General features: G+C 40.4%; 1 protein-coding gene and 1 long non-coding RNA gene across 8 annotated transcripts in view; both read right to left on the bottom strand.

Annotated features, from left to right (window-relative positions):
- LOC133551606 (uncharacterized) overlaps nt 1–619 on the bottom strand; it is a 34,573-nt gene extending 33,954 nt beyond the window's left edge. The window contains exon 1 of the long non-coding RNA XR_009806528.1: nt 479–619. This is a non-coding gene — a long non-coding RNA (uncharacterized LOC133551606). The remainder of the gene's footprint in view (nt 1–478) is intronic.
- A 1,217-nt stretch (nt 620–1,836) lies between these two features.
- The window catches only part of nrg2a (neuregulin 2a), a 273,699-nt gene continuing 248,129 nt past the window's right edge, over nt 1,837–27,406 (bottom strand). For 3 of the 7 annotated variants that reach the window (XM_061898504.1, XM_061898501.1, XM_061898508.1), the window contains exons 6-11: nt 20,349–20,372; nt 16,963–17,065; nt 16,738–16,876; nt 14,058–14,185; nt 13,759–13,980; nt 1,837–4,859 (exon numbers count right to left, since the gene is read on the bottom strand). In XM_061898504.1, coding sequence (XP_061754488.1) covers nt 4,217–4,859; nt 13,759–13,980; nt 14,058–14,185; nt 16,738–16,876; nt 16,963–17,065; nt 20,349–20,372 — 1,259 coding nt within the window. In that variant the 3' untranslated portion in view covers nt 1,837–4,216. The remainder of the gene's footprint in view (nt 4,860–13,758; nt 13,981–14,057; nt 14,186–16,737; nt 16,877–16,962; nt 17,066–20,348; nt 20,373–27,406) is intronic. The other 4 variants (XM_061898505.1, XM_061898507.1, XM_061898502.1 and 1 more) reach the window with 2 other exon arrangements.

Below are 27,406 nucleotides of genomic sequence, written 5' to 3'. Positions count from 1 at the left end.
ATATTTTGCACTGCTATTAAATTTAATAAATCAGAAACTGATGACATAGTGCTGTAGTTTACTTCTTTATCTATTTTTTTTCAACCAAAAATGCTTTGCTCTAATTAGGGGGTTAAAAACATGTTCACAGGGGGTACACCACTGAAAAAAGGTTGAGAACCACTGCACTAGGCCACTGAGTAGGTCCCTAACCCTGGTTTAGACACACCTGAGGTATGGTTACACACTTGGAAGTGAGAACTATTTGGCAAACTGTTCAATTCCAAAACATTCTGTACCTGCAGCAGAAGTTTAATTGTCATTCAGTGGCTTTGTAAGTTCATAAAACAAACTAAGCTTTCTTATAAGTCATTAACTTCTCTCCTTTAGCCACAAAGCCAAAAGTGAACCGAGCTAACATTAGCGGCAACAGTCAAACAGTAAACAAGTTAGCAGCTGTCATCTTAACATTGACCTCTTATAATTAATTCATAGTCACCTGGTAAACATCCATTTTTGTCTCGGTTGAGACAGCGTTGATAAAGTGTCTGGTTCAAGTCTACCAAGATATACATTAATAGTTTGACCTTGTGTATGTCAATTAGAAAAACTGTCAATCTGATGTTCACTGTCACCGGAACTGTGTGACTAATGCTCGCTCGCGAGAGAAAATTCCCCATTTTTACAAGTCGCCGTGCAGCAGAACAGCGACATTCAGCGGCCACTTGAGATATTGCATATCAAAGCCATGTACCTGCTCATCCAATTAACCCACTGTATGTCGCAATTTTTACAAATGTCCATGCCTACAGGGCTCCATTCCAGCCATATTTCAACTCACCTTTCCAATTGCTGCTATAGTTACAGTAAACCAAAATGGTGCGTTCAGTGTCGCTTGGTAAATATCTCTGTCATCTTATTTAGTGGTATTTGACTGTAACTTCGGTTGAGACAACATGACTAAACTTACAGTGTCAGGTCAAACACATTAAGTGTACTTTATATATTCGCCGTTATTGTATTTTCACCACAATTGTTCGCTCAAGTGCGTAAAGTCCCCATTTCTACAAGTCACCGTGTGGCACAGCGGCACGTGAATTCAGCAAAACAGCGACACTCAGCGGCTACTTGAGATATTACTCCTGCAAGCAATGAATAATTCACACCATCCATCCAGCCATCCATTTCCTACCACTTATTCCCTTTGGGGTCGCGGGGGGCGCTGGTCCCTATCTCAGCTACAATCGGGCGGGAGGCAGAGTACACTCTGGACGAGTCGCCCTCATCTCAGGGCCATAATTCACACTAGTCATAGCTAATTACTCATCCGATAAACCCACTTAATGTCGCTACTTTTTTTTTTTAAAGCATGCCAAGCTATGTTTTAGTTACATTTTGGCAAAAATTTCCATTTGCTATCTTTAAATATTAAACATGTGTCTCACACTCATTTACTGCAAGCTGTTAAAAGTTGGGTGGAATTTAAGCGGACGTTTAATGTACTGAATTTGCACATTTAAATTGGAATTTGTTTCACTTATTTCTGAATTCATGCATCTTATTCACACGGTACTTTAATTAAATCTATTTGTTTGTCTTATTATACATGTGAGTATACATGCCAATTGTGCACGAGTGTGGTTGTTTTTCTTACCTTACCTCCTATTCACAAGTTGCTGTGTGGTTTTGGAAGTATGGCTACCATCTAGCGGTGAGTTTAAGCCACTACATATGAATGTAGTCTGTCATATTAAGACAAAAATGCAGGGATACATAAACAATTAGTGTATTCATTCATTAATTGTTGCACATTCATATGAACTTCTGATGCAGAGCAGAAATAACTCCATCATAAAATGATATGAATAACGATTTATTTTCCTCATATGAACAGGTGAAATCAGTTTTCTTTTTTTCTTTTTTTTTACAATCTATGACAATCTGGCATTGTTTCTTTTATTTCTAGCATATTCCAAGAATGACATGGAAGCAAGGGGGAGGGGAAAGGGTCTTTTTTGTTTATTTATTGCTGAATGTTAAATGAAACACACTTCCCATGACTGGAAAAGAATAGTCTGCTGCTTTTCTCATTTTTTCTTCTTCCTTTTTTTGTTTTTTCAAACCATGCACCCATCTAACCTTGACCACAAGTACATGCAGAGGAGAGGAGGTTCAAGCCAAGGGAGGTCAAGGAGGTCAGGAGGATTTTAGGATTAAAAGAGAGGAGACTTGCAGGGAGTGCTTGGTAGGACCTAAAATTGCTTATTTTTTGGGAAGGGTGAGGAAGTTATCTGCAAGTGACCAAAAACACTCTCTTTTACAGTAGGGAAGGGATTCTTATGGCCCCAATCCTGGGTGGATCTCGCGTGAGCGAAAGAGGGGGGTTCATTATTTTGCAATGCAGTTTGCTGAAAATGATGAAAAGCGTCACTCTACAGAGCAACTGACGCTGTGGTCAAAGTTAGAATTGCCACAATAACACATTTTAAGATATCCAACACTCTATTGCCGTGTGGCTATAATTTGTCACAAATCATGTGTCAGGTAAACCATGGCGAATGGGGCCTTATGAATTCCCTTTCCGACTGTATAACCAGACTTTGTGTGACCCTAAACAAGATTTTGTTCCTTCCCCCTTTAACATAGGGTTTGATTTTATAAGGTGCTGCAAGGCTCCAAATGTTGACAATACAAACAATGCGCATCTAAATGGATTTGAAAACCTTTCTGATCATTTGAGGCCCCAAGCCACCGCATAGTGTTTTTGCCAGGAGCCGGCCCTGAAAGACCACACTGCGCAGAACAAATGGTCTATTACAGTAACGAAACGGATCTTGGGGGTGCCTTAATGGTTTGGATTCCTTGTGTCAGACTGGCTTTGACTAAACCTGTCAATAAGACAAAGCGGCAGGTACACAGTACTATCGGAGGATACGCTATTTGGATGCTACTTGTCGTTTACTGGAAGAGTGCACGCAAAAGTGAAAGCGCTCTAATAATAAAAACAATCATGTGCACGATACAATTTGATAGATGGCTTTTTTTTTTAAAGAAGTAAAATAGGTGGTGTAAATATGCATCATTCTACACTACAGGCACACACAGCACAGTCACCTATTAGAAAAAGGATGTCCTCAAACAACAGAATAGAAAGATTGCATATTTTTGCATTGTATGATCCCTTTCACAGCTATTCCACGTGTCGGTGGTGTATGTTCAGGGAAGGACATGAGGGGTGGAAATCCTGAGACACTGTGTGGCCTTTTTACAGAGACCACAAAAAAGCAGAAAGGACACAGAAGGATGACGAGGTATGGGGGAGCTGAGTGGAAACAGATGCAGTGGTTTTGTTTCGCCCACCACCTCCGATGGCAGGGGTCAGCCCGTGCCAAGCGGCTCTGTGTTTGTGGGCCTCATAAAAGGCTAACATGAGGGAACCCTGCAGGGAAGGCAAGGAGGTGGAGCAGGGGGTGGGTGGGGGGCTTTATGGGGGCAGGGAGAATAGCTGTAAACACATCAAGCAATGACCTGCATAACGTAACAGAACCTACCGCAGCTTCACCTGCGTCTACTTGGAGGGAGGTCAGTGGGCGGGAGAGGGGGTCTGATAAAGCACTGGTTCTGTGGCTGTCCGCGCGCGCACACACACGCACGCACACACACACACACACAAACAAACAAACCAGACGGCAAAACAAAACGGATCTACATTGTATTAATGAATCAGGCGTTCTATTGGATCCCAAGTGCTAAACCCTACGGGTGAGTTACACTGATGTAAACATACACTTTGTAATGACAGTGTTTTATATTGCATGATAATGGAAGAGGGCAACTTGGACAGAAAAGAAAAAAAAATCAACCAGAGAGGAGACAAACAAAATCAATGTGTATAAAAAAAAAAAAAAATGAGGCGTCCGTATAAGAAAGGCTACAAAAAACCTCCACTGGCCCTCTGGCATCGGCAAACAGCAAAAGGCACCACAATATTACTCTATTTTTTTTGTGTGTGAAAAAACTGGCACATCGTTTTATGCTGTAAATCAAAATGTACATATAAATAGAGTTTTCCCTATAAAAAAGTCTTTGCTGTTAACTAGTAGACAACTTTTGCTAAAATGAAAATAAATATTTCATTTGTTTAGAATATCTGTCAGTTATATAAAATAAAAATATTTCTTATAGATGCAGGTCTATACTATGTTGATTTCTTTCCCCCGGGGTTCGTGGTCACTCTCTAATGGGGTGTAGCGTCCGGTTTGGAGCGGGTGTGTGTGAGTCTCGTTTGCATGTTGCCATGCCCACTGTGCCGCCCCGACGAGTGAGGAGTCCGACTGTCCACCGGTCTGTAGATGGTGGAGGGCTCAGCGTTCATGTTCTGCATACTGAGGAAGGGCGTGCTCTCGCCGTCCTCTTCCGACTCGCTTCCTGTTAGGCAGCTACGGGAGCCGTATTCCCGGGAGGCCTCGTATCCGCGGGGGGCCACGTGGCCGTTCAGTCTGGACCTCCTCCAGCGCCGGCTATTGGTTGCGCTGGACCCGCTTTTCTTTGGTTGCTCCCTGGAGGAGAGATACTCCTGGGTGGTCTCATAGTCTTCGTCGTCCGCCAGCCGGTAGGGGCTGCCCCTGCTGTCGTTGAGATAGGTGCGGCGCTGCTGCCGGTAGGCTTCCTGGCACTGGGCGTCGTGGAGGGGCACTTGGTAGCGGCGCAGCAGAGGCTGGTCGTCTTCCAGGGGGTACGGGTTGTGGACAGCGGGAGGGAGGGACATGGCGTGGCTGGCGTTGGGCGAGGTGATCTGGAAGGTAGGCACCTGCGGGGGCAAGGAGTAGCGGAAATCCACTGGGGAGAGGCGGGCTGGTGTCGTCAGGGCTGACACGTATCTGCAGGGCGTAAAAAGAAGGGAAAATATTGACTACATATTTAATACAGAGTAATAACTGGCAATGGTCTTAATAATCCATAAGTCTTCCCCATTTCTGTTTCTGTCACAACTCTATCAAACATGCCAATTTGCTGATTTGATCCAGTTTGTGCAAGCTTGTATTCCTGCAACTTTTCTGACTTTGTGGTTTATTCTGGTTCAGTCGTATTTATATTGTGAAAGGCGGTGGTGAGTATTATAAAAACATAATAATTTTCGGACTACCCACTACATTTTAGAATAAAAAAAAAAAAGATGTTTTCATTTATTAGCCGCAGATATATACTGATACATCGTGAAATTAAAATGTTTACATAGAAATAGTTAGTAAATGTTTACTTACATAAATTAATTGTTTTCAAATGGCGGCTGTAAAAATGCAGTAAAACGGCGGGTCAAACTTATAACCTTATTCATACTTTATGGGATACATAAGATTTTCTCCTGTTTATTAAAGTTCAAGATGTTTATAGGATTCTTCTTCCTTATACTTTGTAAACACTTTGAATTTGAACAGTTTCTTAAAGTGGATCATTTTAGTACATTGTTTTATTTCTTTGCCTAATAAATTCCATAATTTAGTCGTTAGCAAAGTCCAAATTCATAGATTGCCGCAGCTTTGTATTAGACGCAGGGTTAAAATCTTGAGGGAAAAGTGGCGGATTATAATCCGAAAAATAGGGTAATTGAGGAACCGGCCCTGAAAGACCACACTGCGCAGAACAAATGGTCTGTTACAGTTTGGCATGTGCAGGTACTGTGGGATTACAGTAATCCCTCATTTTGTAACGATTGGGTTTTATGGTGACGCGGGTTCGTTCTCTCAAGGATGCAGTCGGGCCCGGTCACAGCGTGAAGGTAAGAACCAGTGATTTATTTAAGAATAAAACAGACTATGAAAAAGAAAAAAAAACTTGCTGAAAGTACAAAAGGCAAAACAAAAGAGGAAGCATGGGAGCTAGAGGATAACACAAAAGGCCTTAGCATAGAAGTTAGCGTTAACAGTACAGGGAACCAAAGTCGTCACTTGTTGCGTGTCGCAAACTAGGAAGCAAGACGGAATGAACGAAGAAGGAAGGCTTAAATCAAGACAGTAATCACAGGACAGGTGCACATTCGGAACAGGTGGCAGTTGAAAATAATAAGTTACCATGGAAACAAACAGAGGAGCACAAACCGGAACCGAATGAGTCCAAAACTAACAGAACATAATACAAAAAGACTCAAAAACCTAAACATAATATGATCCGGGCAGCGCATCATAACAGGACCCTCCCCTTAAGGGACAGATTCCAGCTCGAGGTTGCTGAGACGTCGTCATGGAAACAGTAGGCGGCCTCGTCATCGCTGTAGAAGCAAAAGGCGGCGTCGTCGTCGCCGTGGAGGCAGGAGGCGGCGCCGTCGTCGTGGAAGCAAATGCTGGTGTGGGCTCCAGCCTTGGAGCGGGTGCTGGTGTGGGCTGCAGCCTCGGAGCAAATGCTGGTGTGGGATCTAGCCTCGGAGCAGATGCTGGTGTGGGACCCAGCCTCGGAGCAGGTGCTGGTGTGGGATCCAGCCTTAGAGCAGGTGCTGGTGTGGAAACCAGACTTGGATCAGATGCTGGTGTGCAAACCAGATTTGGGTCAGGTGCTGGTGTGGAAACCAGACTTGGATCAGGTGCTGGTGTGGAAACCAGACTTGGATCAGGTGCTGGTGTGGAAACCAGACTTGGATCAGGTGCTGGTGTGGAAAAAAGACTTGGGTCAGGTGCTGGTGTGGAAACCAGACTTGGGTCAGGTGCTGCTGTGGAAACCAGACTTGGGTCGGGTGCTGGTGTGGAAACTAGACTTGGGTCAGGTACTGGTGTGGAAACCAGACTTGGAGCAGGTGCTGGTCGAAATACTGGTGGTGGTGGTTGCGCCGGGGTTTGCGGCTTGGCGGGCCGAAAGACTGGTGGTGGTGGCCGCGCCAGAGGTTGCGAATTGGCGGGCCAAAAGACTGGTGGTGGTGGCCGCGCCGGAGGTTGCGATTTGGCGGGGCGAAAGACTGGTGGCAGTGGCCTCGCCGGAGGTTGCGGCTTGGCTGGGCGCTGCTGTGTTACCTCTGTAGCACAGCTCCCAGCACTAGCCCCCCCTTCAAGAAGCGGATACCAGATGCGCTCCCCGTGGTCTGGAATTGTCCTTAAGGGTGGGTGGAAGGAGGCCAAGAGGGCGGTAGACTCCTCCCCTTTCGATTATCCAGAATGACTATTACGCTCCCCAATAGTGGGTGGAGTGTTCTTTGCCGCTTGGGCTTGTTCCTCCAGCTTTAGTTCGATAAGAAACCTCCGGTACCACTCATCCCCCCAAGCAGGACTGTATTTTTCAAGGTGTGTCTCGAAAGGCCAATACTACTGTAGTATTTATATTTTTAGTTTGTTTAACCTTTGTCATGCTTGGAAATTCTTAATTTAAGACCCACATATTGTAAAATATGCTTTAAACATTGTTAATATCCCTAAAAAATCTGCAATGTGGGTGAGCAGTAATTTTTAAGTGTGATGTGGCAAAGGACGTCTGCGTCACCAGGCTTTAAAGGAAATGTATGCCTTGCACAAGCACTTGCACTATTTTCTTTGGATTTTAAGTGTGCTAAAGTATGGCCTGGATTTCCTAGCATGCCGACGCTACCACGGATGTTAAATGTTGGTTAATTAAAAACTCCTTCAGTTAAACACCACAGCTGCTATCCAGCTGTGCAAACGCCATCATCCAGTGGTGTTCCCCAGGGGTCTATTAAAGGTACACTTTTTAAGTTTTTGAATGTATATTTTAGGTGACGCTGATGGCTTGCAGATGACAAAACAGCCATTATTAAGGTTGTTAATATAAAAGCTGTACATTTATAACACAGTATAAACACATTCCAAAAGTGACCAAGAATGTGGCATGTGTTTCCAGTCATATTTACATTCATTCCTGGATTGTGAAAAAACACAAAACAATGTCCTTAGGAGGCATTTTAAGATGATCTTCCGTGCCCGCAGGTTGTGAATCAACATTCCAATAACCCATTGACCTACTTTGAAACACTAACAAAACCTAACCACTGAGACACACCCTAGTTGGAATCCTACAAGTACTGTTTTATAACGTGCTTGTCATGTGTGTATCATCCTAACAGGGGTTCTAGTATTCTTCTAGATGAGAGACGCACGTTATTATTGACTATTGTTACTACAGCACATACATTGTACTTCATCCCATGTGAGAGTACAAGCATACAGAGTATGTTTGAGATGCAGCTGACGGTGCATCACTATAGGTTTTTGATGCCTTCAGGAAACTCCTACACTACTACTATAGAGAGGCGCCCACACTAGTGATGATAACGCCATTGCCGTAAAGAACGAGCACGCTTGTTATTTGTCACCAGACTCAGAGGGGATGTCGGTTGTGTAATCAAGCGGCGCATAACAATCCGAGGCCCCGTTTTTCCGCCTCTACTTGAAGTAGAGTAGACTGGTCCGATTGACACATACACGGCTCGAATAATAGCAAAAAGCCCATAAAAATCAAGACATATTTTGTCAGGTTGATAATTTATGGAGGCATTTGTTTTTTTGCTTTGGATGCTGCATGTGCACATGGTGTGTTTCATTGGTGGAGGTTTGGGACCATGGAAGTCAACAAGGTAAATGTTTAATAACACAATAACAGTATCAGTGAATGACACAGAGTGATATGCAGCCTAGATAGATTTTGAGTATTACTGTATGTAAAAGTATACTCCATTTCTTGCGAGTGACTTAAGTCATTTTAAACTCTTTTAAAAAAATGCTTTAAAAAGGCAGCTGGTTTGTAAGTTGGATAATCCCATACATACAATATTTATATCTCTATAAGATACAATGGTGCACAAGGGCCACAGTAACTTGTATTGAAGTCTTCATTTTACAGGTGTAAGCTTGAACAATTTTAAAGAATAAAATCTGAATTTAGGAGAATACATTTGTGAGCATTGAACTGAAAAAAGGGACCTTCTGATTAAACATTATTGGCCTCCGATTCCGATCAGATCCTTTGGGAATAGATTCTCGAACTGAAAATGTTTTATTGTATTAAATAAATCAAACATAATAACACTTTAAACAACAACAGAAAAACTTGTCCTATTAAATCAGGACTTTTCTAGTATTGTTGTAAATCATATAAAGTATTACGTTTGTGGTTTTGAATGCTACAGACATGTTTTTAACAAAATAACGTGGCTAGTGCACAATAACAAAACAAAAGCAAAACTACGGCCTCCCATATGAAATATTTGTGTTTCGCCCTCAAAGTCTTCCTGTATCCAGACACTTACTTCTTGTGTTTGTAATGAATAACAAAACCGATCCAAAAAACTATCCATCAATTTTCCTTTTGTAAAAATAACAACAAAAAGAAAAAAACATTGTTCTAATTATGTTAGTATCACTTATATACTAATACTACACTAGTTATCGATAGAATTGACATCTGAATCGCTCACACCTGCATGACATTGAAGCTTTAGCGGTCGTACTGCTTATTGTGTGGGTGTGTGTGTGTGTGTGTGTGTGTGTGTGTGTGTGTATTGTGTAGCATGCTCAGCCATTCATTTTCCTCTAGTCCTTCAGTGATAATGCTACATATAAGAAAGTTAGTTTATCTTCCGCCATGGTGGTGAGAATTAGTATCTTAGAAGCGGCTTTGCACTGTGGGTAGACAGTGTAGCTTGTTTTTAAACTCGAACGATAGGAGGGCACGGAGAAGACCCAGGACACGTTGGGAAGACTATGTTTCCTGGCTGGCCTGGCAACGCCTCGGGATCCCCTGGGAAGAGCTGGACGAAGTGGCTGGGGAGAGGGAAGTCTGGGCTTCTTTGCCTACACGAGGCTGCTGCCCCTGTGACCCGACTTCGGATGAGTGGAAGAAGATAAATATATGGATGGAAACAGTATCAAGATAATACTTCAATGGGAAATACTAGACAAGTAAAGAATATCAAAAGTATATCAAAACAAATCTTTAACAAAGTGATCACTGCAAACTTATGCGTTATCCGACTCTGCTCACTGTACTAGAGTGTGGGCCATTTTTGTCGTCTTTTTTAGTAAAATCTTGCACTCTTCCACCCTTCTTGAATACCTCTCGAGGAACTCTGAAAAAACGTTAATCTTTTTTGCGATTTGAATGGTTTGTACAGCCGAAAACCAACGCAAGCATAGGGATATATTTGTTCGATAAAGGCTAAATGGCGCCAAGTACCCATTGAGAAAGGACGCTGCTTGACCATCAGGCATATTCAATGAGCCGGAAGTGAGCCGGATGTGACGTCATTAAAATAGGGGCAATACAGTATAAAGAATGTAACTCACATAGTGTGTTGTACAGATGAACTAATAAAGAGTATCATGTTCTTAATAGTAATTTCATTCAGCAGGGTCATTGAAATGTCTGTTCCGCAGAGGGTCATGACAGAAAATAACTGAGAAACACTGCATTAAAGAGTCTGTGTCTAGAATATTTCATCAGATGGAAAATATGACGAATATTAAACATTTTGGTTTTGAGATCATATTATTTTTTTTGTGTGTGCGGATATAGTTCAGTGCTCCTGTTGTATAAATTAACTTGGACCACTGTAGACACATTGGCAGATCCTTGCATTGACATTTTACCCTTACCAGCACTGGGGTCCAAACTTAGGATTTATATAACTGAGACATTCCTCAAGGCACCACTTTGAGACCTTTTGGCAGTTAGTTTGTTTTCTGAATGTGGTTTCGTGTAAGTGTAAAAAAGGTATTGCTGTGGTTTGTTTACATCAGAGAAAGTCAGTAGTTATTTGTTCATCTTCTTTAGTTCTACTAGTGGTGTTCCTCAAGGTTCCATTTTAGGTCCTCTCTTTTTCTTCAATCAGGCAATTCAACTGGTGGCCTGCTCGTTAAATTAAAAAACAACTTGTGAGACACTCACATTTTGCTGAAGATTCCTGAAAACACTAGAGTGCTGTCATGTCTTGCTTTTTTGCAGGAAGTTCTAAACACAGCAGAGCACTCCTGTAAGTCTGACAAAATAGACCAAAATCATAAGGCCACTGTAGAGGATTCTGGTACCCCAGAATATAATAATAGGGTTGCAGGTTCGCTTCCCACCTATTGACATCCAAATCGCTGCCGTTGTGTCGTTCGGCAGGACACTTCACCCTTTCCCCCGGTGCCCCTCACAATGGTGAATGAATGATGAATGAATGATTGGTGGTGGTCGGAGGCGCTGTAGGCACAAACTGGCAGCCACGCTTCCGTCAGTCTACCACAGGGCTGTTGTGGCTACAGAAGTAGCTTACCAGGGACGGTGTGGCGCAGTGGCAGAGTGGCCGTGCGCAACCCGAGGGTCCCTGGTTCAATTCCCACCTAGTACCAACCTCGTCACGTCCGTTGTGTCCTGAGCAAGACACTTCACCCTTGCTCCTGATGGGTGCTGGTTGGCGCCTTGCATGGCAGCTCCCTCCATCAGTGTGTGAATGTGTGTGTGAATGGGTAAATGTGGAAGTAATGTCAAAGGGCTTTGAGTACCTTGAAGGTAGAAAAGCGCTATACAAGTAAAACCCATTTATCATTTTACCACCACCAGGTGTGAATGAATGATGGGTTCCCACTTCTGTGTGAGCGCTTCGAGTATCTAACAATAGAAAAGCGCGATATAAATCTAATCCATTATTATTATTATTATTATTATAAGACTAATTGTGAAGGGAGAATTCCGGCCCAGAAATGTAAACCCCAAAACATTTACGTGAAATATCCCTGATGCATAGTATGGCAGCGTTGAAGTACAAAAAATGTGTAATACAATACCTATAAAAAGTTGCTGCTAATACTATTCCATCCATCCATCCATCCATCTTCTTCCGCTTATCTGAGGTCGGGTCGCGGGGGCAGCAGCCTAAGCAGGGAAGCCCAGACTTCCCTCTCCCCAGCCACTTCGTCTAGCTCTTTCCGGGGGATCCCGAGGCGTTCCCAGGCCAGCCGGGAGACATAGTCTTCCCAACTTGTCCTGGGTCTTCCCTGTGGCCTCCTACCGGTTGGACGTGCCCTGAACACCTCCCTAGGGAAGCGTTCGGGTGGCATCCTGACCAGATGCCCGAACCACCTCATCTGGCTCCTCTCGATGTGGAGGAGCAGCGGCTTTACTTTGAGCTCCTCCCGGATGACAGAGCTTCTCACCCTATCCCTAAGGGAGAGCCCCGCCACACGCCGGAGGAAACTCATTTCGGCTGCTTCTACCCATGATCTTATCCTTTCGGTCATGACCCAAAGCTCATGACCATAGGTGAGGATGGGAACGTAGATCGACCGGCAAATTGAGAGCTTTGCCTTCTGGCTCAGCTCCTTCTTCACCACAACAGATCGGTACAAGGTCTGCATTACTGAAGACACCGCACCGATCCGCCTGTCGATCTCACGATCCACTCTTCCCTCACTCGTGAACAAGACTTCTAGGTACTTGAACTCCTCCACTTGGGGCAGGGTCTCCCCTATTTGCTTCATTCCCTAATAAGGTAAAAGGCCTTGTGTCTACCCCCTAGGCCTTCAGTGATGTCCGACTTTAATGATTCCCTCTCAAAATTATACTATAATTGGTGCACCACATGGCCATTGCTTGAGAAATACTATACAGGAACACATATACACCCTGCTGGGCATTGAACAACATTAACAGTGCACAAAACTGGTTATTTTCTGGTACATTTAAAAAACAATTAAAGTGCATCAGCAATTAAAACATATTTTATGTGGTACTGTGAAAAATTAAATTGCAAAAACATATTAAACATGAACAAATTAAATATTTGAAATCACAATTCATAGAACCCATTCGACACCGTTTCAGCCAGTGGTACCCCTCATCATCGGCTTATTCAAGGGGAAATGGTGAGCATTTCCTCATTTCATCGCTAGAACAGCTGAGCTAGCTTCCGGGGTTGGCCGACATCGTCTTACAAGATGCACTTTCTCTTTAAATATACTTCATGAAAAAGGCCTTGCAAAAATATATATCAGACACCTAATCAACATTTTGTTCTCCTTCTCTGCGATCCCGGTCTGGCTATGGCGCAACACATCCCGCTTCCTGCTAAATTGAAACTTGTGAATGGATACTCACTTTGGAATGACAATTGAGTATCAAATCACAGTCTAGTGAACATCAGGCTACTTAGATAGGCTACTGTCAAAAGCTTGTGGATCTGATTGGCTATCGCAACTGTCTATCAACTTAATGCGTTCTCAAATTCATCCGTTGACGGTCCCGATGAGTATCCAATCACAGGACGTGTAAGCGTCACGTTCAACGTGAGGCCATCTAGACTCGTAATCTGATTGGCTATCGCAACTGTCTATCAACTGTATGTCCCCGATCACTTACAGTGCACGAACGCCGGCATCGTTGATTCTGAAGGCCTCGAGCAGATTTCCTACAGCACGTCAACATAAGCTAGCTGAATTCTGATTGAATACAAACTACTGAATAACTAAAAACAACACTGGAACGAACATAGTATGACATGAAGAGAATATTAATACTTTTAGATATTTAGGGAAAGTAAATAAAAAAAGTATCTTATCTTTAATTATGATCATGATTTCTGGTTATGGTAGGCCGGCAGAGAAGGCTTTGCTGGTCCTGATGGCACAACACTGCCCATACCTTAACGTTCCACATAGAGCTTGTTTTTTCTTTACATATATTCAATTGCAACTACAATAATTTATTGTACAAAGCCTTCAGTTGAAAATGTTTGGACACACCTGTTCAAAGGAGTTAAATGTTGCATGGCAACGTGCTCTTGGCCCATAAGGACCTCACTCCCACCTGTCGCTGTGTGGAGAGTCTCCCAGGGAGTCGAAGGAGTCGCCATACTGGAGCGGCGGCCGATGGGAGTCATTGTAAGCACAGTGAGCAGCTCGCCGGGCCCGCGCCTCCATGCATATGGGGCTGCTGCATTTACTGGTCCCCACTGACGATGACATCATCCCCGGCGAGTCAGAGAGGACGCTGTCCGAATGTTCCAGGCTCCACGTCCGCTCCTCAGGTCTGACACAGTGCAAGCGGTGTCATGCGAATGCACATAATAATAATAATAATAATAATAATAATAATAAATTATTAACCTGTGAGTTGATGAATGGGCTCGTGTGGAAGAATTGTGAGATCTGGAAGATGTGTGACTGGCTGGGAACGATCCTTCTGTCGCAGGCCGTATGACTCGTTCAGTTGCTGGCACGTTCTTTGATATGTACTGTATCAGGATACACATAGTCAGCCTGTCATTTGCATATACAGCTCTGATCCACATGACTGATTCCTTGAATAATAATTTGTACACATTGGTTGGAAAAGACACCAGATCCAGATGTCATTTGTCTTTATCATTGTTTTGCATTTTGAAAATGAGCCTCCCCTCAATGTCTGTAATATTTGGTGGTGATTTCTACTCGACCACAACTAAACATATGAAAAATGTTGCCTCTAAACACTACAGAATGCAACTGAACCATGTTTGTCTTGGTTTTCTGAAGCTGCTGTGCCTCCCTTTCCATCAGTACCTGCAAAATCACTGCATGTACGTTTTGTGTCATTACCAGCGAAAAGATTGGTAAATCAGTAAACTGGTAAATATATAATTAAAAGGGCTAGGCATAAACAAGCTTTGCTTCTTTCTACTCATTTTCGGACACATGCTGAATTGTGCAAGTGTAAACATGCGATGTACTTCCAAATAAACTAAACTATTAACATTACTCATTAATTCTAGTTTGGTTTTTGACTTCTTCAGATAGAAACTGAACCTGCAAAATGTGGACATAATCGTTTTTACTTTGACAGCAGCGTTTTGTAGGTTGAATACTTGAATTATTCCAAGATTACAACAAGGATGTTTGTTTGTCTTCGTCATATTGACAGCATGTAATAAGTAGAGGTGTCCCGATATAACATTGGAGCCTCGAGTATTGGCCCACATTGATAAAACCTTGACACGATATCAGCAGTTTGAAAACGTTTGATCAAGTAAAATTACTTAGACAACAATGGTAGGAATAATAAATAGAAACAGAATGGCAAGAAAGTACATATTAATATTTTTAGTGTGGAAGGTGAGAAAAGGTTTGATTAGTCAGAACACAGAATGGCAGGTATAAAAAACACCTCATGACAGATATATGCTTTTTAAGTGGAATTTGTTTTTAGGCGACAGTGGTGAATAAAATTCATTTAATTAAACTGAGTGAAACAGAGTCAATCATGTCATGTAAATATCATGTAATTTACATAGGGCGGAACAGCTCAGTTGGTAGAGTGGCCGTGCCAGCAACTTGTAGGTTCAAGGTTCGATCCCCGCTTCCGCTGTGTCCTTGGGCAAGACACTTTACCCACCTGCTCCCAGTGCCACCCACACTGCTTTAAATGTAACTTTGATATTGGGTTTCACTATGTAAAGTGCTTTGAGTCACTAGAGAAAAGTACTATATAAATATAGTTCACTTCATAGTTCACTTATAATGTTGTATTATTGTTATAATTACACAAAATGTTTAAGTTACATGAAAATACCTGAAGGATGTTTCATGTTTTGTCAATATCAAGGAACCATTGTCTCGTTGTGTCCCTCCTCCTGCAATAATTGCTGTGACACCTGCCTCTTTATATGTATTGGTCACGGCTTTCTATTTCCCTTTTGTCCACGATATCAACGGGAGAGTTAGGCGTCCATGCGACGACAAAAAAGTGCATTTGTTGTCTCCTTAATAAGTTAAGTTCACTATTTCTTGTTCTGTATTATTATATTTGTGTTGGGGCTCGTAGATTGGCAGAAAAATATTGACGTTTGTATTTCCCGTATCGTCAGGTATGTTTTTATTTCACTTTGTTGTCGTACATAACGGCCCTTTTGTCCACGATACCAACGGGAGAGGGACTCGACGATTGGCAGAAAAATATTGACAACGTTTCTATTTCCTGTATCGTCAGATGCATTAACACAAGTAAAGTGCAGCTGAGCAGCAACCCCTGGTGTCGGTCGTGTTCATTAAATTCTACACACAACGCAGAGGAAGAGAACACGGGTTACATCAGGACGCAGCAAGTTAAAAATGATGCGAACACGTTTGTTACTGCATATTTTCTAAAACACCTTTGGAGAAATAATATGCAAGTATAATTATTTACTAATTGTTTATATTGACAACTGTTGTGTTTTAGACTGCAATATGGTTCGATTAAGAACACTTATAACCTATGTCTAACTTGTGTGCTATTGTGTGCTTAGATGGTGTGTAGCTGCTAGAAATAATATGCAAGTATAATTATTTACTAATTGTTTATATTGACAACTGTTGTGTTTTAGACTGCAATATGGTTCGATTAAAAACACTTATAACCTATGTCTAACTTGTGTGCTATTGTGTGCTTGGATGGTGTGTAGCTGCTAGCTACCTAGCTTATAGACTACCATGTTTACTCTTTGTAAATGACTTCACTAAAATACGAGCAATGATCAAACTTGTGTTCTTATTAGAGGACATTGTGTTAATTGCCTGTTCAGCTTTTCACAAGTAAACATGCTGCAGGACTGCTTGCATCAGAGCTTAAAATGGAAATTTTAGATGCAAGCATGTATTATCCGATAATTATTTTTTTCGTTTCAATCGGACCAATTTCATATATCAATATCAGAGTGGGAAACCTGGTAATAATTGTACTGACCTGATTATAAGATGAGTAATATATAATATTTAAAACATATCAGTGAAATTACAATAAAATGAGATTCTTCATCTTTAATTGACATACATTTTTCCAACTCACATCTACCATGGGGATTTCCTCTGGTCCAGGTCCTGGGTGATTGGGTCCGTTAGCTAAGTTTCGATTGAGGTGCTCTGGACACATGTTCTGTCGCAGATGATTGTGCATCTTCTTTCTTTGTTTCCTTTTGATCAAATGAAAAACAACACAATAATTGGCTGCTTTTTTCCCCCCTATTGTGTTTGTTATGTATTTTTGGCATGAACTTACTTGGTTTTACAGTAGGCCACCACACACACGATGCCCACCAACAACAAAGCCACACAAATACCCGTGATTGTCAGGACTCTCTTCTGGTAGAGTTCTTCTGCCTCTGTGCACGGCACACAACACACACACACACACACACACACACACACACACACACACACATAGATGCACACGATGACAAAGGTAAAAGGAAAAGACAGTCAGTCCTCTGATAGTGCAGCTTATTACATTACAAATTACAATATACTTCATAACTTCTTCTTACCTTTCCTATGGTAGTACATTATCACAAATACTACCTTCAAACTAGTGAGCTTTTCCAGAAAAAATTTGCAAGGGGGCCTCATTTATGTTATTGACATAATGCAAAAAATCAATGCTATTTTTTGTGGTAAATAACATTTCTGAGCTTGAGGGATTTCATACAAGGTATTGTAAATTGAGAGTGCATGCATATTTCCACTGCTAATAGCTCAATTGATGTTTCTTTATTTTAGGATTAAGTCTTTATGGACTTTTGTAAAATACTGTGGTGTAACTATAACACATATAATTATAAAAAGGGATTACAATACAATAATAATACAAATAAGTATAGTTTAGACCATTTATGGGAAACTGTGTTCGGAAATATTGGGGGGATTACTGGAAAATGCAATCTTTTCAATCTTAAATGCATAGAAAATATTAAAACTACATATATACATGTATGAAGTATACAAAAATACACATTTGTGTGTACTTTATTGTGACTATTTTAAGTAGAATAGCTCAGATGCTAGTTGTATTGGGTAAGATAGGCCAACAATCCAACAAATAAAGTATAGAGTAAGAAAAAAATATCTGGTTACTCAAAAATAAGTACTTATACTGTGATGTAATGTGTGGCATTTAACCCTGTGATGCTTTGTAGCCGCTACAGTGGACAGCTATTGAAAATCTGAGTCCTCTTATATGCACACGTTTTAATGTCAAAGTGGACATTACTGTGTCTTGCCATAGGTTGCCACCTATGGTCAGTTGTTCTAAGTGCAAAAAAACCCCTCAAAAACGGGACGGCTGACGAATATAGAGCACAGAGGTGCATAGCAGGGGAGGATTATATGTCCTTTACTTATATTTTAGGAGACCCTTGCAATTATAACAGTAGGTATGCGGACATCAAGCAATAACTAAGGAGCAATATAATTGTTGATTATTGATTTTAAAATTGAAGCGGACGTATGCATCACTTACTACAAAAGTATTTTGACTGCCTTTTAAAACCTTTAGTGTTTTTTAAACTACTTCAGCTGAAGTAACTTTTGTCTGAAAATCAATTAAATTACGTAAGTTATTGGAAAGCACATTTATATATTTTTTTAATAAAACCTAACAATATTTTTTGGATGGGTGCTTCAAAAAAGCTTTCCTTTGGTTTTGTAACACATTTAACGGTATTGGATTACGTTTAAAGGGTGTTTCTTAACCATATGGCCCAATGTTGGGCCACTATTGCCCCAGAGTGGGCTGTCAAAAAAAAACAGTTTCTCAGCTGTAGGGCCTGTAGTGATACACTTTTCCACCACTTGTGGCAGTAATGAAAATATCAAAAATAAATTTCTTAAGCACAAAAATTATGACTAAAGTGGTGAATATGTACTTGCATTTGCACTTGTTTTTGTATTGATAGTTTAGTTGAGAAGCATCCATTCGTTTTCTACTATTTGTGCCTCTCGGGGTCGTGGGACTGGAGCCTACTCTTTATTATAATTTATTATTAATTTAGTTAGAATGTATTTATTTTAGCACAGCATATTTGCATGTAAACTTATTTTTCATCAGTTGTAATTAATCCCTTCTTTGCCCACTGGGTGTGAGTTTTCTTTGCCCTTACTGTATGTGGATTCTTCCGAGGATGTCGTAGTGGTTTGTACCACCCTTTGAGACACTTGTGATTTAGGGCTATATAAATAAACATTGATTGATGATTGATTGATTATTTATGTTATCAGCCTAACCTGAGCCTTGATAATAATCTTTGTGATGAATATATGTTTTCAGATCATTTGACATGGTTTCTCCTGTTAAACTCTAAGTAGGTTATAATTATTGAATAGGATTAAAATCCAGAGTAAGATTACTAATTCAGTGATAATATTTGAGTGGCCCCCTGCCCCATTTGTAGTGGGAACATCGGGCTCCGGGGTCAAAAAAGGTTAAGAACCCATTGTTAAAATATATGAACACGTTGTTAAAACATATTTTATAGTGTTTCACCAAACCATTTACTATTTGTTTCTACAAACTATATTTTATCTAATACATGTGCACTCTTGTGGACATTTTAACAACTTAAAATGTATGTTAATAAAATATTAAGTTGCAGAAAAAAGGTAACAGTAGTAGATTGTCATAATCCAGGTATCATAGGGTTAATTGTGAAGAAATATTAAGACATTCTATTGCAACATAAAAGGCTGCAGGGATCAATTATTTTAATAATAATCGATTAATAATTAATAATGGAGTAATCAAGTAATCAGTAATCATCTTTTAAATAAACAATACAATGTTTCTGCTTTCCAAAACGTAATTATTTTGGGGAAATGTTTGCATATTTGAGATTCCTGGCACGCATACAATCCAGATTTTAAGAATTTATTTTCACTCGGATGATTAATCAAAGCCTTATGACTGTCTTTTTGTTGGAAAACAGGTCGAGTTAAAACATAAAATTGGGTACTTTCCTACCAAATTCTCTTGAGAACAAACTGTAGCCTCGCACTGTGCAAATATAATTTACCCCCAAGTCACTGAAGCACTTTTCTGGAAAAGCTCAAATAGAATCAGAGCTGTCGTGAGGAGGATGGAAATAGCAGCAAACAGAAGAAAATCATGGATGTAGGATGCAAAAATAGAAATGCATGCTCCTGTCAGCATCCACTCTTTTTAAAGTTAAATCAATCAGCGCAGACGTCTTATAGCTTATAGGCAAAATAGTTATACTAATGACGGTGTGAGGCAAGACACGGGTTCTAAATCTTACAAGGAAAGAAAAAGGATGGCATATGCAAAGAGAAAGCTGACAGTTGAAAGGAATTTGGCAGCCACAAACATGATAGATCATACTTGTTAAAGATGGAATGAGGAAACAAAAAATGCACATGGAGGAGAAGTGCATCCCTGTTAATCATGTCTGATGGAGAGCAGGATTTGTACATTCGATAAAGTTACGTTATGGCTGACTGATTGTTAATCGTATGATTCACAGGTCACACCACAGATGGATTGGATGCAGGTCAGTCAGTCAGTCACTTGCTTTTATTATTGAGTGTTTTTTTTGTTGTTTTTTTTTTTTTAGTATATCTATGCAGGACGGAGATTCAAAATGGATTGTTCCATACCCATAAATTCAATTCCAAGGTGATCTGCCATTGCAGAAAGTTGAAGAACAAAAGAGAGACAAAAGAGCAGATTATGAAAGAGGCACCTCCTAGGAAACAGTGGGGCAAACACACACAAGTACGTATTGGGCAAGTGAACACATACGTTTCAGTGAGTAACAATCACAAAACAATGTTAGTGACATTTAAGACATTGCAACAGCAGCATGCAAAACAGACACGCACACACACACACACACACACACACACACTAATACTGCACCTCATTTAGATGAACAGTTTCTCAGTTTATCAACACCAGTGGTTCTAAAATGGGGGGTACGCGTACCCTTAAGGGTACTTGAAGGTATGCCAAGGGGCACGTGAGATTTTTTTTTAATATTCTAAAAATATCAACAATTCAAAAATCCTTTATAAATATATTTATTGAATAATATGTCAACAAAATATGAATGTAAGTAAACTGTAAAAATAAATGCAACAATGCAATATTCAGTGTTGACGGCTAGATTTTTTGAGGACATGTTCCATAAATATTGATGTTAAAGATTTATTTTTTTGTGTGAAGAAATGTTTAGAATTAAGTTCCTGAATCCAGATGGATCTCTATTACAATCCCCAAAGAGGGCACTTTAAATTGATGATTACTTCTATGAGTAGAAATCTTTATTAATAATTGAATCACTTGTTTATTTTTCAACAAGATTTTAGTTGTTTTTATATCTTTTTTTTCCCAAATAGTTCAAGAAAGACCACTACAAATGAGCACATATTTTGCACTGTCATACAGTTTAATAAATCAGAAACTGATGACATAGTGCTGTATTTTACTTCTTTATCTCTTTTTTTTCAACCAAAAATGCTTTTCTCTGATTAGGGGGTACTTGATTTAAAATAAATGTTCACAGTGGGTACATCACTGAAAAAAGGTTGATAACCACTGGTCTACACTGCAAAAAAATCCTTGTAAATTCTCAGAAAGTTGCAGGGTAAAAATGGCATCACTTTCACAGTCACAATTATGGTATTTTACTGGGACATGACAGCCCATTGCTATGAAATACACGGCTATCATAATTGTTTTAGTCATTTAATGTACAAAAAATAAAATTAAAATAAATTTTAATTACTGGTACAGTATGTTACTGTTAAAATGTTTTTGTTAAATGCTGTGAAATCCTGGTATTTTTTTTACTGTGTGTGTGTGACTACACAGTCAGAAGTTACAAAGGTGTGCACTGCAAATTATTTGCCCCTTGTCAAAACGTTTAATATTACTTTTAGAAATGCCCCCAGTTTTAAGAGCTATTTGTTTATTTTTAGTCATTGATCTTACATCTTAATTTTAGCATGAATAATTACATTTTGCCTATTTTAGTTTAAAATTTTTGAAATTGAGGAAATAAATATTCAAATAAGATATTTTAGTTTTCCCTTACATAGAAAATCTAGTTTAAGGATTCTGCAACATGTCCAGTTTACTTAGTTTACAAATTGTTGGATAAAGTGAAATAATGCTTGTTTTAAGAATAAAATATTTATTTCAATTTTAAAAGTCCTGCCAATTGTTATATATATACAAATCCTAATTTAGGGTGTAAATATCAAGTAAAATTACCTAGCTCCATGGACAGATAATTTCACTAGTTTTTAGTATTTAAAAAAAATGTAGTCTCTTCATTTTATCTTATAACTTGTTGTGCTGTGTAAAAAGTAGTACAAATAGACAAATAGATTCATTTGGTGGCAAAGAGGAAAAGTGGAATAAAAACCATAAAACTGAAATTGCCATCCATGCAACAAAGGATATCTTGTGACTGTTCAGTACAATATGACCGATTCAAATATGTATACTTAGGGCTGTCAAATAATTACATGTTTTAATCTCAATAATCACAGGTTTGCAGTGGATTAATTTGGATTAATCACGATCAAATATAATTCATGTTAAATCCATAGTAATGGTGTTCCATTTTGCATGGGCAAAGAGACTCAAGACAGAATGGAATATACAGTAAATGTGCTTAACACCTTTAATATATTGTCGTTTTTTTAACATTCATTAACATTAAAGTGGACCTGTTACTGCTTTTGTCTTAATGTGCTCTTTTAAAATGAAAGTGCTTTGGGGAAAATAAATCTCCTTCCAGCAGAGTGAGTACAATAATTTCTGATATTGTTTTGTAGGCAACACTTCATTTTCAGATGGCCTACATGCTGTCCCTAATACCCGGGAATCCATACCTACACCGACGTTCCGTGCTCTTGTGTGTGTTCATGTAGTGATAAATGTTATTTGTTTAAAAATGCAATATAATGATTGTATTTAAAATTTAACACTGAGCTGTCCATATCTGTGCTGTCCAGTTGTGGGTTATATTATTATTAGTTAATATTTCAGAGTCTCATTTGCAAGTATGCATTCATTTCAGCTTGTGTGTCGCTGCAGTTAGGAAGTACTGTACTGCACTTATTGCATTTGATTCTAACATGCATTGTGGTTTTATTTTCATGACCAAATTGGAAGGTGTTGAAATCACCATGTAAATTCCCTAATGCTCATCAGTAGCACGTACACGGCATACCCAATGTAAATAAGAATCGAATGTTGAGAAGTTTTATGTCAGGCATGCTTGCTTTGTTGGCATGAAAAATTGGAATTTTATCTAAAGACAGTTCGGCAGAGTCTGGTATGAATACGCTGATTTACCCGCCAAGTGTTTGAACCGGTGTCGAGTCTACAATCGGACTGTGTGATTTAACGTGACTCGATACCTGGGAGTCCCGAATGAATATACAATTTTTAAAAAAGTAACGAATTGGGTACCAATCGTATATTATAACACCACCAGGAAATTGATAAATTAATCCGCAATGAGGCATCAATTATGTCAGTCCTATTTTTAATATCAGTTACTTACTCCAGTTAACACCTTGATTCACTTAACCACAGTGTATCCTAAAACTGTGGTACGTGTTCCACTAGTGGTACGTGGGATCCATCTAGTGGTATGCCAAATAATTACTTTTTTAGAGTAGAGTGTTTTTTTCCCCTCCTATATTCAAACACAGTGTTACTGTACAAACTGTGTGCAATGGTACAGTGTCCATACATATTTTTTCAAAAACTCTGCCTGGTTGTTAACGAATACTTAGGCCCACTGCGCTACTGTATTTTAATATTGGTCAATGGTGGTACTTTGAGAGCCAAGTTTTTTCTGAGGTTCTACTTGTTGGAAAAGGTTTGATAACCACTGTCCTATAGTAATCGCGAAGTACAGGTTCTACGAAAGCAAATAAACGCATAGCCTCCAAATTAGCAGCGATGTTCTTGCTCCCTGTTGGAATTCGGGGACCCCCGCATTGAACGGAGCGTTCATACAAACACAATCGTTACCGGAAAAAACGCTACATTTTGGTATTTAGTCATGTTACACTACAAACTACTCAACAATGTAATGTACAATTTATTAGGTTAGGGTTTCATGTGAAGATGTCGGAATTCAGTGTAAAAAGAAACAAAAAAAAGTATCCCAATAATCATGCATTTGATCGTTTGTGTTGTTACACATGTACCGTATTTTCCGGACTAAAAGTCGCAGTTTTTTTCATAGTTTGGACGGGGGTGCGACATATACTCCGGAGCGACTTATGTGTGAAATTATTAACACATTACCGTAAAATATCAAATAATATTATTTATCTCATTCGCGTAAGAGACAAAGAAAATGTCAGCAATCGTCACACACACGTCAACCAATAAGAATTCGGCAGGGGAGGGTCATGGCAGGAGTGCATTGTGGGTCATGGAATGCTAACTGCTATATGCTATATGCCACTGCCATGGCTATTAAAATGGATAATTTCATCGTTGGCGGTAACTTATACAAACTGAGAAGGGCTGAACAAAAATGGCACCGAAAAGGAAATCATGTACTGCAGATTACAAGCTGGACGTAGTGAAATATGCAGCAGAAAACGACAAGAGGAAGCGGCGCATACCTTTGGAGTTGGCAGAGTTGTTTAGAAGCGACATCGAGGAAGAAGATTTCATCGGATTTATCGATTAGGAATGACAGATTGTTTGGTAAACGTTTAGCATGTTCTATATGTTATAGTTATTTGAATGACTCTTACCATAATATGTTACGTTAACATTCCAGGCACCATCTCAGTTGGTTATTTATGCGTCATTTAAGGTACACTTATTCAGCCTGTTGTTCACTATTCTTTATTTATTTTAAATTGCCTTTCAAATGTCTATTCTTGGTGTTGGATTTTATCAAATAAATTTCCCCCCAAAATGTGACTTGTATTCCAGTGCGACGTGTATATGTTTTTTTTCTTCTTTATTATGCATTTTCCGCCGGTGCGACGTATACTCCGGAGCAATTTATACTCCGAAAATTACAGTATATTAAATGACAAAGTACAAAAATATTGCGTTATTTAGTGTACCGATTGTACTCACATTGTCCGCAATCAATTCCAACAGGGAGCAAGTCCCGCCAGAACCCTTGGTCTAAAAACATCAGCAATTAGAGTTGTGGCTGTAGGCAACTTCCTGATGTATGTTTTTTTTTATTATTAACTCTAAATGACTGAATTTGAGTGAGTGCTTTGTTTACCTCTGCGGACACTTTCAAATGGGTGGTTGGGTACTACTTAACAGATTCACAACACTGTTCCCTCTCTGGGCTTCACGGTGGAAGAGGGGTTAGTGCGTCTGCCTCACAATACGAAGGTCGTGAGTAGTCCTGGGTTCAATCCCAGGCTCGGGATCTTTCTGTCCTCCCCGTGAATGCGTGGGTTCCGTCCGGGTACTCTGGCTTCCTCACACTTCCAAAGACATGCACCTAGGGATAGGTTGATTGGCAACACTAAATTGGCCCTAGTGTGTGAATGTGAATGTGAATGTTGTCAGCCTATCTGTGTTGGCCCTGTGATGAGTTTGCGACTTGTCCATGGTGTACGCCGCCTTCCGCCCGATTGTAGCTGAGATAGGCACCAGCGCCCCCCGTGACCCCAAAAAGGGAATAAGCGGTAGAAAATGGATGGATGGATGTTCCTTCCCCATAACTAGTCTGGCGGGCGGGCGTCTTCAATGGCTGACTACTTTATTCGTAACGTATTTGTTCACTTAAGTTAAGCCTGTGTGGTTAATACAAGGCAGTTTGCGCCGGGAACAAATGACTTCAATTCACATCAATTGGTTTGAAATCAGCTTGAAAGTCAGCAGGCAGTGTCACAGAACATTCACGCAGTCAGATTACCTGCCACATTTGTAAAAAGAAAAACAAATAGTTTTCCGTCTACAAACACACCCATTCTATGAAGAGGCAGGTTAAAACAAGCGTGAAGCAAAATGGCCATGAATAAGAATAATTAGGGTTGTATCAGAGGGTTGCATCAACCAGCTAAGTTGACATCTCTCGCGGCTTATTCGCTAGACTTTTGTGTCCAAGCAGTCTTGAGCTTTTATTACGACTATACGCGGCTGTTAGGCCCTGAGAGGAGCAGAAGCCATCCTCCTGCTCGGCGCCCTCTCCTGGGGATGGGAGGTGCCCCTGCAGGAAGCAGGTCTTTAAGTGCGGAATGGAAGTGCGTGCGCGCATGTGCCTGTGGGTGCCTGTTGGCTGCGTGTTCGCCATGAGAAGATGTGATTTATTGTCATAATTGAGAGTGGAAAATGTGAAATATCAACAGCGGCTTAAAGTTCACTTGGAAGGCTAATCGCTGCATCGATCATGTTTGAAAGTGACTTTCCTGGGCTGCGCTTCTACTGTGGATCAGCGTGTTTGAGGAACCCCAGGTTTGCAGTCCTATTTCAAAAGGGTGTTTTCTTTCGGTGAAAAAGCTAGAAAGCCCTGCGCACCGTACTCGTCCCAAGTCATGTTGAATACAATGTTTTTCATCATTTTCAACATCTCCAACGCTCCAAAAAAGTTGTTGCTGTATGTGTGTGTGTGTGTGTGCTCACACAGCTGGAAGAGAACCAGAAATAAATTCTGTCCTTGATGCCGTTGCACAGCTGCAGCAAAGTTAAATTGAATGCAGAGAGAGCGCCGTGTTCTCCCACACACCACGATTTCCTCTGCCAAAATAAAAAAGAAACCCCTCAAATGTTAAGCAGAGTGCATTATAGTGTAATATAGGATGAGAATGGACACGGTGAAGGACGACTCCAGCAGGCCAACCTCACTTGACCACCTGCTCAGTGGCCTTGTGGTTAGAGTGTCCGCCCTGAGATCGGTAGCTTATGAGTTCAAACCCCAAGACATACCAAAGACTATAAAAATGGTTGGCACTTGGCATCAAGGGTTGAAATTGGGGGTTAAATCACCAAAAAGGATTCACTGGCGCGGCCACTGCTGCTGCTCACTGCTCCCCTCACCTACGAGGGGGTGAACAAGGGGATGGGTCAAATGCAGAGGGCAAATTTTAAATTTAATCACACCTAGTGTTGGTGTGACAATCATTGGTCCTTTAACTTTAACCAAATTGTGCGTAAACATCGCAAATGGTCAAATTTGAAGCCTTTTTGAAAGCGGAATGGAAGCAACATGGGCATTTTCAGCACGTGGCGCTGACTCACCTACTGTAGAGTGAAATACCAGACATGGTTTCTTGGCTTATTCCTACCCGATGATCAAGAAAGTTTTTAACTGGCCTTAAGTCTTGTACAGGCCAGAGTTTCCGAATGACATGTAAGAAGAATGAAGACTGCTACGATAAGTCGTGCTTACAGAACACTTGAGTGGCTCTCATGCTGCGTTCGAGACTGCCCAGAAATTGGAAATACACTATATTGCCAAAAGTATTTGGCCACCTGCCTTTACTCACATATGAACTTGAAGTGGCATCCGATGGAATTGTCCAAAATGTTTTGGTATCCTGGAGCATTCAAAGTTCCTTTCACTGGAACTAAGGGGCCAAGCCCAACTCCTGAAAAACAACCCCGCACCATAATTCCTCCTTCACCAAATTTCACACTCGGCACAATACAGTCCGAAATGTAGCGTTCGCCTGGCAACCTCCAAACCCTAGACTGGTCCATC

This window comes from Nerophis ophidion, linkage group LG04, assembly GCF_033978795.1.
Source record: "Nerophis ophidion isolate RoL-2023_Sa linkage group LG04, RoL_Noph_v1.0, whole genome shotgun sequence".
In the NCBI taxonomy this organism is placed as follows: Eukaryota; Metazoa; Chordata; class Actinopteri; order Syngnathiformes; family Syngnathidae; genus Nerophis; species Nerophis ophidion.
This window is presented reverse-complemented; position numbering and strand designations above follow the sequence as displayed.